The sequence below is a fragment of the Haliotis rufescens genome, unplaced genomic scaffold (genome assembly GCF_023055435.1).
Source record: "Haliotis rufescens isolate VD_foot unplaced genomic scaffold, xgHalRufe1.0.p SCAF_28, whole genome shotgun sequence".
In the NCBI taxonomy this organism is placed as follows: domain Eukaryota; kingdom Metazoa; phylum Mollusca; class Gastropoda; order Lepetellida; family Haliotidae; genus Haliotis; species Haliotis rufescens.
Window position 1 is genome coordinate 4,474,041 of NW_025963979.1, and position 17,988 is coordinate 4,492,028.

General features: G+C 40.7%; 1 protein-coding gene across 1 annotated transcript; it reads right to left on the minus strand.

Moving 5' to 3' along the window:
- Nucleotides 1–256: 256 nt before the first annotated feature.
- On the minus strand, nucleotides 257–14,608 carry LOC124140145 (ependymin-related protein 1-like). The gene is made up of 6 exons (XM_046507558.2): nucleotides 13,717–14,608; nucleotides 8,720–8,830; nucleotides 8,344–8,422; nucleotides 5,082–5,249; nucleotides 1,433–1,530; nucleotides 257–745 (listed from the first exon to the last, which is right to left on the minus strand). Exons 1-6 carry the CDS (start codon nucleotides 13,921–13,923, stop codon nucleotides 686–688), a joined length of 723 nt encoding a protein of 240 aa, XP_046363514.1. The 5' UTR covers nucleotides 13,924–14,608; the 3' UTR covers nucleotides 257–685.
- Nucleotides 14,609–17,988: the final 3,380 nt, after the last annotated feature.

Consider the following 17,988-nt stretch of genomic DNA (forward strand, 5'->3'; position numbering starts at 1 on the left):
TTCCTGCACATCTCAGGATGACTGATAATCATATCGTTATAGTTTCTGGCACGTAAAAATCGTTACAACTATTGAATATTCAAGCAGCGTGAGACCAATTATGTTGAGATATCAACCTCCAATACATCTTGTTCAGATGTTGACATGACTCAGTGAATGTGAGTTTGAGCACTATATAACACACATGTTCCATGCAACCATAAAAAGCACTTACAATACTAATTTTGGGTAATTAAATAGACAAGAAAGTCCACACTTAAAAATGGTATCCTTTATTTACAATATGAGACGTTTTACACAAATACACAATGATTTTGTATTATGTACACACAAAACAAACACACACACACACACACACACACAAACACACACACACACACACACACACACACACACACACACACACACACACACACACACACACACACACACACACACACACACACACACACACACACACACACACTTCACCAGTCATGTACCACACGCACATGGACCAATTGCACCGTCTGTACAATATCTCAGGAATAAATATTCAAATTGTCAAGTAACAAAAGTCAATTCAATAACAAATACATGGACTATTTCAACCAATGTGTGCGTTTGGGCGGGATCGGTATGGTTAATGGGTGGCCACCCTGAATGAGCAAGCTATGGATAAGCGTAAGATAAATAGACTTCCTTCTTAATTTGGTTGGAACGTCCTGATTCCTTCGATTGAATGACGAGCCATGGGGGTTTTCTTCTGAAATATACATGACATACATGTTTGGCATGGGTTCGACACAGAAACATGATACTGCTAATAAACTTGCGCGATGGAGATGGGGTGAGGTAAATTTGGGTTTAACGTCGGACTAATGCCGATTTATAGTGCTAGCTCACTGAGATACCATGCCGCAGTTTAACATGAACACCCCACTCAGACACAGTATACTGACTCCGAGCCAACCAGTCCTTGTTTTAGCCCCTAAATGGCGAACGCCAGACAGGGTAACAACAAGTACCATCTTTTAACGTCTTTTGGTATGATGCGACCGGTGATCGAATCCCGGACCTTCCGCTCTCCGGGCGGACGCTCTACCACTATACCACGGAGGCGGTCTGCCCGATGGAACATATTGAAGCACCAGCAGAAGTAAGTGAAGGGAAAGCTGTGCTTCTAAGTATTTTAGGAGTATTTCAATCGGTTGCCTTATGCCTACAACTATAGAGTGAGTTGGATTTATTATAAGACATCCAAACGGTTGTACAGAATTTACAGATTCATATCAGTAGCTGAATAGGATCTTGGTCCTAATGTAAGTAGGACAAAAGATATTAGTTCTTTTGTGGCATGTACGTAATTGCAGAATCAAGAAAAATGTCACTGTAACTGACGAGGGTGGATTTTATGATGCTTCAACCCAAAATGAAGAGCGGGAAAGTTTACCGTTTGCTTGTTTTGGCAGTGTTTGGGGATGGCAAAAACTCCATAGTCCTGTATTGATGGTTGAAATTCGGCAAAACTATAGCTGACTGCTGTCTTCACTACAACAAAGAAGTCGTTATTAAATTGTGTTGGCAGAAATATGTCTTCTCGTTGTTAATATTGAATGAGTGGTGTAATAATAATAATGATAATGATAATAGTGGTGGTAGTGGTGGTGGAGGTGGTGGTGGTAGTGGCGGTGGTAGTAGTAGCAGTGGTGTTGGTGGTGGTGGTGGTGGTGGTGGTAGTAGTAGCGGCTGTAATGGTGGTAGCGGATAGCGGTAGTGGTGGTGGTTGAGGTAGTGGTTGTGGTAGAGTTGGAAGTAGAGGTGGTGGTGGTAGATTTGGAAGTGAGGGTGGTGTTGGGAGCTGTTGTCGTACATGTAGTACATGCAGTAGTGAGTGAGTTGGGTTTAACGCCGCTTTTAACAGTATTCCAGTTATATCACGGCGTGCCAGATTAATGTGGGAGGAAAGCCCGAAGCAATGCAGGTGTCAAACGTTTACCACTTCGGTGAAACCGGTGAAACCTAAGAGCACGGGTATGGTGCTGACAAACTTAGAAACATGTAGTGGTTGATGTGGTAGTCCATGCAGTAGTTATAGCGCCCGTAGTGGTTGATGTGGTAGTACATGCAGTAGTTATAGCGCCCGTAGTGGTTGATGTGGTAGTACATGCAGTAGTTATAGCGCCCGTATAGTGGTTGATGTGGTAGTCCATGCAGTAGTTATAGCTGATGTAGTGGTTGATGTGGTAGTACATGCAGTAGTTATAGCCGATGTAGTGGTTGATGTGGTAGTACATGCAGTAGTTATAGCCCGTAGTGGTTGATGTGGTAGTACATGCAGTAGTTATAGCGCCCGTAGTGGTTGATGTGGTAGTACATGCAGTAGTTATAGCGCCCGTAGTGGTTGATGTGGTAGTACATGCAGTAGTTATAGCGCCCGTTGTGGTTGATGTGGTAGTCCATGCAGTAGTTATAGCCGATATAGTGGTTGATGTGGTAGTACATGCAGTAGTTATAGCCGATGTAGTGGTTGATGTGGTGGTACATGCAGTAGTTATAGCGCCCGTATAGTGGTTGATGTGGTAGTACATGCAGTAGTTATAGCGCCCGTATAGTGGTTGATGTGGTAGTACATGCAGTAGTTATAGCGCCCGTATAGTGGTTGATGTGGTAGTACATGCAGTAGTTATAGCGCCCGTAGTGGTTAATGTGGTAGTACGTGCAGTAGTTACAGCCGATGTAGTGGTTGATGTGGTAGTACATGAAGTAGTTATAGCCGATGTAGTGGTTGATGTGGTAGTACATGCAGTAGTTACAGCCGATGTAGTGGTTGATGTGGTAGTACATGCAGTAGTTATAGCCGATATAGTGGTTGATGTGGTAGTACATGCAGTAGTTATAGCCGATGTAGTGGTTGATGTGGTGGTACATGCAGTAGTTATAGCGCCCGTATAGTGGTTGATGTGGTAATACATGCAGTAGTTATAGCGCCCGTAGTGGTTAATGTGGTAGTACGTGCAGTAGTTACAGCCGATGTAGTGGTTGATGTGGTAGTACATGAAGTAGTTATAGCCGATGTAGTGGTTGATGTGGTAGTACATGCAGTAGTTATTACCGATGTAGTGGTTGATGTGGTAGCCGATGTAGTGGTTGATCTGGTGTACATTGCAGTAGTTACAGCCGATGTAGTGGTTGATGTGGTAGTACATGCAGTATTTATAGCGGTCGTAGTGGTTGATGTGGTAGTTCATACAGTAGTTCTAGCCGATGTAGCAGTTGATGTGGTAGTACATGCAGTAGTTACAGCGGTCTTAGTGGTTGATGAGTTGAAGGTTTTGGTAGTTGTAGTCGTCGTAATAGTGCCACTAGCAGTAGAAGTAGTTGACGAAACGAGCACTGTTGGCATAAGGTGTGGAGAAATAGTGACCTTGCACCGCCCAACAAGTAGCACCAGGCGTCTCTGACGTACAAGCGACCACACAGTCTGTTATCGTGTATGACTTCTCGGAGCCAAAGAGTATCGTGTATAACAACACTGTAAAGTAAACTCAACTCGAGCTGTCTATGAAGTGCTGGACTCGAATCAATCCACAGGTCAACACTGACGCCAAGGTCGGGGTTTGCATCACGTGACTCTCTATAATCTTCTGTATTACACCATAGTCCCAGAACCCACGAGAAACTCAAAGACGTCTAGGAAAGAAGTCATATCTACGTATACACGCCTATCTTTAATTTTCTATCTGTCGAAATGATCTCTGTACTCTTATCTTTGCTTTCTAGTGTGGTTTGGCCAACGTCGCCCTTGGCAATCATAACGTTTCTTTAAACTTCATCGAACGTTTGCATGACCACAACATTCTTGTGAACCGTGCAGAGTTCTTTACACACATCCCACGTCTCTTGTTCACATGAGTGGGTGGTGATTGCTCCGCGTCGAGGGGGAATAGTGGAGGTGGATTGTGTGGCTTGTCACGTGTGTGGGTGGTGATTGCTCCGTGCCGAGCGGTAGTGGTGGAGTTGGGTTGTGTGGCTTGTCACGTGTGTGGGTGGTGATTGCTCCGCGCCGAGCGGTAGTGGTGGGCTGGGGTTGTGTGGCTTGTTCACCTGTGTGGATGGTGATTACTCCGCGCCGAGCGGTAGTGGTGGGGTTGGATTGTGTGGCTTGTTCACATGTGTGGGTGGTGATTGCTCCGCGCCGAGCGGTAGTGGTGGGGTTGGTTTGTGTGGCTTGTTCACCTGTGTGGGTGGTGATTGCTCCGCGCCGAGCGGTAGTGGTGGGGTTGGGTTGCGTGGCTTGTTCACCTGTGTGGGTGGTGATTGCTCCGCGCCGAGCGGTAGTGGTGGAGTTGGGTTGTGTGGCTTGTCCACCTGCGTGGGTGGTGATTACTCCGCGCCGAGCGGTAGTGGTGGGCTGGGGTTGTGTGGCTTGTTCACCTGTGTGGGTGGTGACTGCTCCGCGCCGAGCGGTAGTGGTGGAGTTGGGTTGTGTGGCTTGTTCACCTGTGTGGGTGGTGATTGCTCCGCGCCGAGCGGTAGTGGTGGAGTGAGTCACCGGGACAGTGTTGCAGTAAATAGAACAGTGAGATGAGTTAATCTACACCTGTAATTTCAACTTTCGTCCGCAGTGATACAGTTTGTTCTTGTCAAAGAATAGAATCAGAACCTAGTCAGTTATGGAAGATCGCATACACCCATCTGGGTAGCCGTTAAACATCGTCTTGACATTTGTTAAAAATTCTAAGGTGTGTCGAAATTAAATAAATTATGTTTTAAAAATATTTCAAAATTTACGTGCTAATATTTTGGGTGTGTTTTTTAAATAACAGATAAATCCGCAATGGTCAATTATCAATACAGACTGTCTGTCTCTTGTGTGCTTGTTATTATTTGTGTGTACATAACACCGCATGTTGGCTATCTGAAATGGACGGGAATCCTTTCCTTATATGTGTAGTCAAAAGCTTACATTGACCCATTTTGTACTTAAATATTCGGATAATGCAGAATCTGAACTCCACGCGATTTGTTAGGCATTTCAATATTGACACCCCTCTCTTACTTAGACATAAATCCAACCAATAGTATCCATAGATGATTACCTCCACGAAGAGTTCCGTACATGGCCTCTGTGATGGGGATACAGTTCCTGGAACTGACGGTCAGTTTGACCATCACGTCTGATGACCGTGTCGGAAACTCCCACGATACAAACTCCACCCTCTCCTCTCCGTATCCGAAATAGCTGGAACCCAGGTACGTCGCACTGCCTTGGAAACAGATAATGTACGTATGTAGAACCATACTATATAGAGCGTCCACCATCACCCCGGCCTTGCAGTGCTATAAGCATGCGTCACATTACAAGCGACAGTGTGCAGTACATCACTGGAGAGGAATACATTGCGTGAATGAGAAGCAAAACACATTATCATCGATTATGGATCATTTCTGAAAGAACTAATGGTAAGCCAGGATAAGAGGTAGTGGGTGGTCCGCGACAAGTAGTACGATGGATATGTGCGTGAATTCTGGTATCGACATGTCACACCGACCTCTTAATATTCTTACGAGCAACACGTGTGTGCATGGAGCGTAGTCAATTCCCTCGTCATGACCTGCACGTGCACAACGTGCGTACACCCTTTCTACCTGTAACAAACCAGATATGTTGGCCAACTTCTGTGCACTGCCTACGTGTCTCACACGCGTTTTGTGAGTTTGTTCAACTCATCCTGGATTACCAGTAATGTCTACTGTTGGAAGCATATCGAACATGTCGAATACAAGTAAAGATTACCAGTAATGTCTACTGTTGGAAGCATATCGAACATGTCGAATACAAGTAAAGATTACCAGTAATGTCTACTGTTGGAAGCATATCGAACATGTCGAATACAAGTAAAGATTACCAGTAATGTCTACTGTTGGAAGCATATCCAACATGTCGAATACAAGTAAAGATTACCAGTAATGTCTACTGTTGGAAGCATATCCAACATGTCGAATACAAGTAAAGATTACCAGTAATGTCTACTGTTGGAAGCATATCCAACATGTCGAATACAAGTAAAGATTACCAGTAATGTCTACTGTTGGAAGCATATCGAACATGTCGAATACAAGTAAAGATTACCAGTAATGTCTACTGTTGGAAGTATATCGAACATGTCGAATACAAGTAAAGATTACCAGTAATGTCTACTGTTGGAAGCATATCGAACATGTCGAATACAAGTAAAGATTACCAGTAATGTCTACTGTTGGAAGCATATCGAACATGTCGAATACAAGTAAAGATTACCAGTAATGTCTACTGTTGGAAGCATATCGAACATGTCGAATACAAGTAAAGATTACCAGTAATGTCTACTGTTGGAAGCATATCCAACATGTCGAATACAAGTAAAGATTATTCTTTTTTCCCGGTGTTTAAATCCAGTAAACGAAGGCACTTACGGATGAAGAAGGTTTCGCCAGTTCAACCGAAAAAGTTAATGCAAATTACATCTACGTAGAACTCTGGTATGTCTGGTCATGTGAGATCATTGTATTTAGATATCAACGACAGAACAAGAACAACACATGTACACTCGTATGCGTGCAAGGTGTAACCTTCAAGTGGCCACATGTTTACTGTAGAGATCAAGTCAACTATACTGACTGCATTATAATATATTCGTCTTTAAATGCAAAAACTGATACACACATGTGGCTTTGTAACAAGAGTGTGTCAGATAAAGGGTTTACGCGAGGCAATATAGAGACTCAGCGTCACCACTTTAAGCATTGAAGAAAGTTTCATATACCATTAGATATAAACCTGGGTAAAACAACTGAAGTCTTCAGTCAAATATAAATATATCCGTCAAACCAAATCAGAAATGTAACGATTTAGATGCGACAATTCTCGTCCTTGTGCAAAATAATATTGCCCACATATGGCATCTGTAAAAGCATGTTAAGTTCACACAGAACATATAACGAACGAACGATTGAAGGGCATTATCTGTTTACACAGAGTCAACTGCACTAGTACTCGGCTTCACTCTATGTTCTTGGTATCAAGCGCATGTTTCGTCACTTACTGTGCACCGGGATGTAATACCGGAGATGTCCCAAAGATCAACAACACAACAACCCGCGCAAAGCCGTCCCTTTCTTACCATAAGCTGCATGCACACGTGAGCAAAAGCTGGAGAGCGTGGCGATAACATGCTGGACCGTGTGATGCAAGGTCTTCTGGAAACCCCTGCCCTTGCCAACACAAGTTTGTTAAACATGCAAAATAGTCGTAGGTTCTTCAAGACTTGCTACAAGTTCAAATCGGTTAAGAAATCACATCTAAAATGCAAACCATTGTGTCCGGAACATGTGTATATTCTTTTCTACATTTGTCTTTAAGAGAGTTGGTTTCTAATATCTAGAATGGTTTGTCGAAAGAACATAAGGAATGGTATTGACTGAAAATCAGTGAAAGTTGAAGTAAATACTCGCGTGAACGTGAACGAGTACAGTATTCTGTGCTGTGTCAAGAAGTCTAAATCTACAAGTTCAAGTTTTTACCACACGTGAGACACTTTCTCCAATTGTGTTGGATATTTGCCCGGACGGCAGGGATATATCAAGCAGCGAGAGGAAATTATTTACATACTAATTCCCTTAAGAGAGTTTGTCTTGGAGGATCGTCTGACGAGAGTGATACTTTTTTTCATTTTTTCCCCACTCAAATCACCGCCGGTTATTTGCCCGTACGGGCCTGTTGACTAGACACAATGTACAAGTTTTCTTATCATTGCGAAGAAGACTTTTTTATTAGCAAAATATAACAATGTCCTTGTGCGTTTGACCTTTGCGAAGAATACTTTTTTATAAACAAAATTGTTTAATGTTCTCGTGCGTTTGACCTATTTTCACAACAACAAAAAAAGTCTTCCCGATCAAACATGTATTGATCCTACTCAGATGGTAAATTGGCCCCTGTAAGTTGTCATGCTCCAAACTTGAAGTCTTAAGGAGGGAACAAGAGACGCCTATGATGATCTTGATGAATGCTCTCACCATATGATCAAGTCATGTCTTATATAAAATATAATTATCAAATCTGTTATTGTTATGAATAATCATTTGATGGTTGTATCAAAGACCAAAATACAAGATAGCCATTTTACGATCCTTTGCAAAGTTATGCCTGGAATTTCGGATTTGGTAGATCTACGAATCCTATCAATGAAATTTAATTAGTTCCAAGTTTAATTTTTGCGATACGTGAACAATCACCCTATCCCCCAACCCCACCTAACCCCTTTCCGCTCACTATAAGACTGTGTCACTGTATGATAGCCTTGTAGCAAGTCTAGGTACCTGGAACACATGGGTGTTGCATTTCTTCATGGATGTCCACAATCGTACACCTCCCGTTGTCTGTGATGTATTGCTTCTTCTGAAATACAGGAAGGCTCAACGTTTTTGTGCAAGAATACACTGTTTGTAACTGCCCCTTAGGTATATTTACACTATAATGAAGAAAAAGGAAAAAAATGTACGCCGATCAACATTTACTGTGTATTTATAGATGTGTTTAATCACCTTTCCATTCTGTCAGTTTTCGTAGATTTCATAAAACATACCCTTTCTTTTTTCTTTTTCCTCTTTTCTTTTTAGACATATTCTGCTGTGTTATTAGTTGAAAATAGATTCATTTTCGATTCCGGGATATACAGGGCTGTCGATAACCTACCGTGTTGAAGTCCATCACAATGTTGACTGTTTGGTACCGGCCAAGGGATCTGTCATGGGCCTCCAGCGCCATCAACTTGCGGTCATAGTCGTAAAATAGCTTGTTCCAACCCTGTGACAAAGACATATGAACAAGGCCATGAATGTTGTTTTCAGCAATTTGATTTGGACAAAATATTTGTAATCAAAACTCGATGCCTCGAACTTCTGTAATCGAGGTGTCTTATGTACTTCCCTTCCACACATAAAATCAGGAAACCTCAGAAAACGAAAATGTCAAATGTCAATATGGATTCATACAAACGGGCACCTTTGCTTGTATGAAATGATACTCTAGAAAGGCCATTCCTTACATAACTGTTCATCTATATATATACCTTTATGTATAAACACAGAACCTTTAGAATACGTACTTTCATAAATCGAATCTCTACATATTTTCTTGCTAAAACAATTGTTTTTGTACACAAAGTGACATACTTGTGTTCAAATATAGAAACTAATATCGGTTACCCAACGACATGTCTTGAACTGTTTTATAGCAACGGATATTTGACAATCTCTGCTTCTTTGCATCATATTATGGAACCCCGTACTGGCGACCATCTTGAGGAACAGACAGTGTCCGTGAGCCAACGCTTTAGCTCATATCAAGATGAGAACAATGCCAAATGTAGATATTTCCAAACAGACATGAAAACTCCAGATACATGACAATAAACAAGGGGTGGTGTATATTGTTTATTGTGTATATATGTCATCATTCAGATGGTTACTCCTTTGTCTGTTGGTGATGTTTCTGGGTAGCGGCCTTGCATACACGTGTGACTCCATTACCTACTTTCCGAGAATATCATCGGATTCAATCGTAACCATGATATTGTACATAATACAAAACAGACAACCACATGTATTGAGCGCAACACAAACCTCATTGTACTTTGTTAACATGCACGACCACACATCTTCTTCTAAACATGGAGGGGCGGTCGGGTAGCCTAGTGGTTAAAGCGTCCGCTCGTCACGCCGAAGACCCGGGTTCGAATCCCGACATTGGTACAATGTGTGAAGCCCATTTCTGGTGTCCCCCGCCGTGATATTGCTGGAATATTGCTAAAAGCGGCGTAAAACCAAACTCACTCACTCACTCTAAGCATGGACCTGACTACATATCGCTAATTATTTCTCAAAGTAGTCAACATCTTTTTCTTTCTTATTGCTTTAATTTTGAAATACATTTGCCGACCTTGGAGACGAGCATATCTCTATTTCTACACAAATATGATAAAATATGTAAACGCATTATGTTTATAGCATTTAAAGCATGATGCGTACTTGAAGAGGTACACAATCATTGTTATGGAGCCGGGCGTAAAGAAAGGTTAGGTTATATTGTTTAGGAATACTGAGAAATTGATTCCTTTATTGTCGGGGACACTAATCAATGCTAACCTTTCGACAATGTCTAACCACTTGTTATCAGATACAACACCTTGCCTCTAAATCACCACAAGCTTCTTGGCGGGTCGTCGTAACGGTGTTAATATTTGTAGTTAATTATTTGAGGATCAACAGCAAAGGTTAGCTTTGCAAACACGGCAGTTGTTAGAGATTGTGTGCTACGCGCCCTTTGATGTATCTAGCGATAAAACGCCTCAGCCAATGGTATTTGTTTTTGCTTCGCCTTGTGCATGTGTTACGCAACAAGGACAACTTGTTCCTTTCCATGACCACATTGTCATTCTCTTGAGAGAATTTTGTAAAGCTACCACCGAGTAAGATTCACCGATTTTTTTACACTTCCTTCCGAGGACAACTTCAAAGGCTTTCGGTTTTGTGACATGAGCACACCTGTAGAAAAAGTTTGTTTGTTTGTTTGTTGTTTAACGCCGCACTCAGCAATATTAGAGAGATATATCACGGCGGTCAGTAAATAATCGAGTCTGGACCAGGCAACCCACTGATTGACATCATGAGCATCGATCGACGCAATTGGGATACGATGACATGGATCAAACAATGATCACCGTGCGGTACATTTGGCACACGAAGAAAATATACTGAGTGAAATATTGACGATTTAATTGGGAAGAAAAAGGCCTTTGAATTGTTTTGAACATTTCCTGCAACCATAAACGAGAAATAGTTTCCGTGTGAAGAGGTTCTCACTCACTAAATCAAATCTCATCTGACCATGTACTAGGAGAATGGTCGACTCTGATTGGTCAACAAGAACTATCAAACCACACTAACATATGTCTAAATGTAATGAAAAGGTCTTTTCGGATTCCAGGCACCATATAACGTTGCCGATGCCGATGAACCAATGACGATGGTAAGGCACGTTATGAATATCAAACTAAAGTTCAGCTGCAGCATCTACAGTGCGTATCATGACATAACCGATGTATCTTCCATACAAAGCGTATCTCGTCTCAGGGATCAATATCACTATACTAATAAGCGATGCTATTTGCTGTTTGATCGGATTAAGGTAAGGTTGGATTAAGGTAAGGATATCTATCATTCAACTAGAGATGGGGGAAAGTCGCATTAATATTAAGTCGCATTGTTGGCTAGGGGGCAGCAGTCGTATTAATTTGGAGACGCATTCATTTCAAAATTAAAGTGTACTTCTGTAAGTTTCACTTTCAGAGTATGAAAAACAGCTGATGACATGGAATGGAACCAGCAGGTCTTACATAAACTTCCTTCATGGCGCAGATAGTTAGTTTTACAACCGCTACCTAATGCCGTCTTGGAAATATATTCTTATCAGATCATGGAGGGACATATACAGGGATGTGTAGAATGCGCCTTTTCCTGAAGCAGTAACACACCTGACTTGAGCTTTTTCTTGAGTTTTTCCTTGATAGCCTTCTCACCTGACTTTGTTATTTGGCATAGTACTGTCCATTTATTGGTTCAGAATAACGAATCCTTTGCCAACTGACGACATCCGCTTGTACGTCTTTGGTGGGATGAGCCCAAACGTTTTTACTGTTAGCTCTTATTTTTTGCCTCTGGATTAAAGTGACAAACTCAGGTCTGATACTGGGTTATATTTCGCATTAAAGTTGTCACGATTCTGCTGATAACTGCTCAACATGCCCCTGAATATATCCAGTCAGATCAGCTTCTGATCTGGTGTCAATATTCTGAGTATACCCATGTTGCATGTGTCAGTCAAGATGGAATGAAGTGACCCTAGGCTGATCCCTATAGTGTCAGCGCTATGCCGAATTACGAAACGTATGAAATGTAGCACGTCGGTCAACCAGGCAGTGGACAACCTCCACTTGAGTTTCAGTCGTGGCAGCTTTAGGACAACCAGGCATAGAATCATCTGCTGTGCTCCTTCTGCCTTGCTTACAACCAGCAGCCAAATTCTTAGCTTAATACGAAGGCCGGTCAGCCCCAAGCATGGACCAACTCTTTGCCAGGGCCCTCATCCAGGGCAAGCCCAGACATGCCCAAGGATAGAACCACCGACCTTCCGCTCTTCGGGCAGACGCTCTATCCACTAGACCACGGAGGCGGTCACAAAGCGACAAAACCATTGCCATAACCATATCAAATCTCTGAAATAGTGATGATACCCGGTGAAAAGGCGATCGTATCCTGTCCTACGGTGGCACCTGTCACAAACACGTGCACAGAGCGTGCTCGATTGTACCTTAAAGGTTGTGCAATGTATAGACACCAAGGGCTTGAGCTTCAGGAGTATTGCTCGACATAAAGGGAAAGTTGACTATTGGAAAGTTGAAGTCATCCCTTTTGTCACAGAATTCATTGCAGTGAGAGTTGTTTGGGGACGAACAATCCTCAGAGTACTGGGTACCTTGGCTGGGCCCCCAGACCGCATCAGGATCACATGTAGGCATCATTGAACGAACCCTCTTCATGCGATCCTTATTGTTTCCATCAGTTGTGTTTCCCGAGTGACAAAGTGATGAAGGATAGTGAGAACATTGTACATGTATGGAATGTCGTCCCTCTCAGAGTTTGCAGAGTTAGAATTTATATATTACCCTCGCTGCCACTGCCTGAGTGATAATATAACCAGTGTTCTACTTAAGTACTAGATTAGGTGATACAGGGTTCATAGAAACAGAACTAATTGGGTGACTCCCCATTTCGCAGACAGCTTAAATACACAAAAGACAAGAAGAATACACTGCAAAGTACTACCTTCCTATCGCTTCATTGAAGTGGTATCACAACCAGATACCCCACTTTGTAGACATCTGTCAAGAAAATAATGAAACATGAGTTTCTCCATATTTTTAATGTCATACAGATGGTCATGTTACACATGATAGCCAGGACACATCATCCAACGTACCGAGTTATTCTTGTCATAGTTGTGGTAAATGTTTCAAAATGAACATTAATGTGGATATTTCATTGTAATAATTGCACTTTATGTTTTATCATCTTTCAACAATTTAAATTGTTTCAGACTGTCTTGGATGTCAGAATGTCTGGCCCGAGACATTAACACTGCCCCCCAAACTGTCTTTCAAAACGAATATATTTCTTAAACCGTGTTCGTAGGGTAGGACATGCTTACCCTGTTTGAGAACACCTATTGAAATCACTAATTTTCAGTGATTCATTCACACAATTTTCACAGCTATTTTGCCCTTTACGCCATGTGAAATTTGTTTCGGCGGATAATCTCACTGGTTATCATCTTGCTTTAACAATTTATATTGAAGAATATTTATGGATTTTATGGATATATTTTATGGATAACAACTTCTGGTTTATTGCATATAGCGACGTTGATTCAAACAGCTTGATATTGTAGTAATTCTGCCCATTAAACACGCACATTATATAACGTAATCATATTCTAAATCACTGGCCAGTCATTTCACATTTGTAGTCTATATGACCCTTTTGTAAAACGTTAATTTTGAACAAAACAGTAACGTCTCAACAAGAGCAAACCATACATGAGAACGGTAAACGTAGGAATAGTGAAATACTTACGTCAATAGGTATGGCCTGTGATGCATTACTGACGTAGACTCCGCCGATTTCGCCGAGCACCGCCTGGAACACACTGTGTGTGCAGCAGGGTCGGGGTATGTGGGGGAGGGCTGACGTCGTGGGTGCAGGTATGTGTGAGAATGGTGTGGTCGTGGGTCGAACCCATCCTATCATTGACATCAGGGTAACAAGAAGTAACTGAAACATTGTCCTTCTAGTTATTATGAACTCGTTGTTCTTCTCAACCGTCACTGTAGAAACTGACACTGAAGTAACGTTCTTCGCTGTTACTTTATGTCCTCTGAGGATATGATTTCCTAATGTTTGACACGCAGACCACCTTCCACCTTCACGCAGTATTTAGTTGGACGTGTCCTGTGCCGACTTCCTTCAGTGTCGACTTGGTTTACCGCCCTCGTCCGCCACTAGAATAACTACCAGAATTACGATACACAGATTAAGACTGCTAGCAATGACTTTTCCGTTTCTAAATGTCACAAGTGCCGTTCAGGAAACAAATGTGATTCCTCGTCACTAGAATGTCCGTGTTGAAGACCTGGAGCACTGCAAACTGGCGTCCATCCAATGGGCAGAGATGTTGGTAATGCTTCTATCGATATGAAATCACTACGTTGTACCCAAAAATCAAATCGTCCTGTGATTCCTGTTTGATTCCTGGAAGTATCTATGGGCGCTTCTGCAACAGACGACTCAAACTCGGAATGTGATGAACATCCCTCAGTGTCAGCCCATATAAGTGAGACATGTGATCAAAGAAACTGTTTTCTTAGAACAATGCACCGGCCAGATATATTGAATCAACTCATTAGAATCTTCGATTTGTGCCCACTGACTTTCACTGGGTAACACAAATAGTCCGACACTTCGCCAAGAGCCACGTGTTCAGCTGAGCCGTTGTTTTACAGTACTAAACGAGAGCCCGCTCATGCAGCCTATAGGCCTCGAGGGTCGTGGATCGATTCCATGTTGACTCTCTGCGAATTCGACAAATAAGAACCTGTCTGTTACTGGTCAGTACGCGATGAACTTGCTGGAAATAACAATGCTAGAATGTTTTACAGAAGGAGAATCTGAAACAGTCAAAAGATACTGTACAAATGCAATTATTTAAGCTCGGGGTATGTATTGTCAGAGACCGGTGACGCCAGGCTAGAGCAAAGTACATGTACCTTACTGTAAGAAGTCGCACAGTTTCCTGTATATATAGTGACGGATCGTGGTTTATGTACCTGTGAAAACAAAATATCAAAGGGAAGCCAAAATATGTAAGTAAAAATGTCTTTGCACATTCGACGTGAAAGGCGATTACCATATACCGATATGAACATATCATAGATGGTGATACATTTTAACATTAAAGTGTAATTTAACTGCTGATACAATCTCAAAATAGGTAGACTATGTTAGGAGTAACGTAGAGTGAATGAGTGGGTAGCGAAGCAATCTACAATCCAATCACGATGTGAAGCACTAGATACGGGCTTCACACATTGTACCAATGTGGGGGTGGAACCGGGTGTTTGTCATGACGACGCGACACTTTAACCAGGCCATGCACCGTCCCCGGTCACCGGCTGAATATATAGATAAGTGTCCCTTTACGTGTTTCCTGCTGCGCCGCGCCGTAATGTGGAACTCTCAAGTCTACATACATGACACGAATACAATGATGTGTTGAGTCTGTGGTAATGAGATGGGGAACTTACTGGTACATATCTTCTACTACTGAAGCGGTAATAATCCACGTGCCTCCATCACGAATACTTCATATCAAATGCAATCACGGTTTAATGTTAAAGCGTAATCTTTACACAGCTGTGTTAGATAATACTTTAAACCACACATTCTATTGTGTAACCATCATCAAACATTTGATTCTTGGATAATGGTTTTAGCCAGTTGAAAGATTTCAGTGTTGGGTCAGATGTATTTGTAAATAATGAATGTGTTCCAAACTTTAAATCATTAAACACTTAAGAATTACGTACATATATACATGTGTATAAACGTAGGCTCATCCATGGGGACAATATGAACCGTGCAGTGCACTCACAGATACCGAATACATACATTGTGATGACATCGGTCTTTTTTCAAATGAAAACCAAATCAATATGCATCAATAGGGGTGGTGATGTTTCATATATATGTGTATCCTACACCTTATAGGACTTTGATTATATTATTGCGTCACCCATGTTCATGTTCATTTTTATAAATCAAAGAATAATTGTGTAGAAATATGAAACACGATTTATCATCAATCAAATCCATCTCAACTTTGAAATGTAATGAAAAACAAAATTCTAACCTTGACCATGAGAAGAGTAATATTAACATTATGAAACTATTTGAACAAGCCCTCTTAGCAATGACTAGGAGGCAATCAATGCTTTGATGTAATCTGTTAGAATAAATAGCAATGCAGGTGCATTCAAGCAAACACTCTGACGTCAATCGTTTGCAGGAGGTCAACATCACGAAGCATTGTAGACAAGGGTTTTTGATCCCGACATTGAGATTGCAGTTTGTTAACACTGGATCGACTCAGTTGGGTTTTTTTGTTTTAAAAACCGCAGAGAGAAAATGCAAATTTGCGGACATGTCTCCTACCTTGTAACACTTAATCAGCCATGTTTTCTGGCATTGAATTCTTGACATGATCTTTGCATATTAGTCATATTGTGAATGGTTGTGACAGTGGTTGACATTGAATTCATTCTGAAGACAAGACAATTATTCATTTTTTTATCACAAAGGCAGAGAGTGTTCTTAAGGATAACTTAATTACATTAACCTAATGACGACGACGTTTTTTTTAATTTGCAAAGCAAACTACGACATTCTTCGTAAATTGAAAACAGGACCTTGAGACGTTTAATCGTTGCACTTGATAAATATCGACGACTCGATTTCTAAGCCTTTTCCAATGACATATTTTCGACATTTCGAAAAACGTCCTCAATAAATTTCTGAGCATTTAAGTCACATTTTATATTTTAGTACAAAAACGGAAAACGCTTCAAGTAATTACATATAATTATACCACAAACCTCTCCACAGAAAAGTAATTCTATATATATGTGATAGTATCTTAATCAGCAAATATAAATTTTGATATGCATTGCGTAACTATTCTTCGTTTGTGTTTGAAGTGTTACGTTTATGTATGAAGCAACTCGCGGTTTCAAATTGTATCTGTCGGGACTAAAATGATTGATAGGCAATCCTTCAAAATTTGTTATAACATCATAAATAATGTTGATCTTATCAATATTCACTTTTCAGAAAGCTAACAAATTTACAAAAGACTAAGAAAATTCTAAATGAAAAATCAGCCAACGGAATGTTATTCGTTTTAAGCCAAGGTGGAAAATTACACCTGTCTGTTGACTGTATTTTAAGACTTTTTGATACTTTAGTCATTCCTGTTCTTCTTTATGGCTGCGAGGTGTGGGGTTTTGAAAACCTATCTCAAGTTGAAATATACATTTATGACTTTTTTAATAATTATGTTCACAAAAGAATAGTATTCTTAATTTTATGATTTTTGTAGATCTTGGTAGATACCTACTTGTCAACTTAGTTAAAAGCAGAATTATCATTTTCCGGCTAAACTCAAAATGTTTTTATCCCTTTTGGTGAATACTCTTATTTATAATGACAGTATTTTGGGAAAATGTAATCACAAACGATATGTTTGACCAACTAGGATTAAGTTACATATGGATATAACAGATCCTTCAAAGTATTTATCTGTTAAAAATGCTTGCTAATACTAAACAGAAAAATATCTATAAGCAAACATGCATAGGAAACATAGAAAATTCTTCGAAAGAGGTAACATATAATCTATCGAAATCTCTAGAATTAAAATTTGAGCAGAATTTATTTTATTTGCAAGAATCTAACTGGCGAGTTTTACAAAAAATCGGGACATCACATCACTATCTGCCGGTTGAGACCAGGCGATGGAAGTATATTTCTCTGATGGATCGGAAATGCAATCTCAATGACTTCGGAGATGAATTTCACTATCTATTTGTGTGTCAAGCATTTGGAAAAGATAGAAATGTTTGTTCGTAATTTAATGTCAACACAATGTATACACAATTAATTTTCTTTTTAATAGCAATATGAAAATTTGTAAAGGAACATTAAGAAAAATATCTAAAGTTTGCTTTGAAATTATGGCTATATTTAGAAAATGAATTGTGTGTGAGGAAAACACTGAATTACTCTGTTTTCTGT

What these genes read in the sequence shown, in the direction of transcription:
- LOC124140145 (XM_046507558.2), bottom strand. Translation starts at nt 13,923, where the DNA reads ATGTTTCAGTTACTTCTTGTTACCCTGATGTCAATGATAGGATGGGTT. An exon ending in CACAGGCCATACCTATTGAC is followed by an intron (nt 8,831 to 13,716) that starts GTAAGTATTTCA and finishes TCTTTGTCACAG; the next exon opens with GGTTGGAACAAGCTATTTTA. An exon ending in TTGTGATGGACTTCAACACG is followed by an intron (nt 8,423 to 8,719) that starts GTAGGTTATCGA and finishes CCTGTATTTCAG; the next exon opens with AAGAAGCAATACATCACAGA.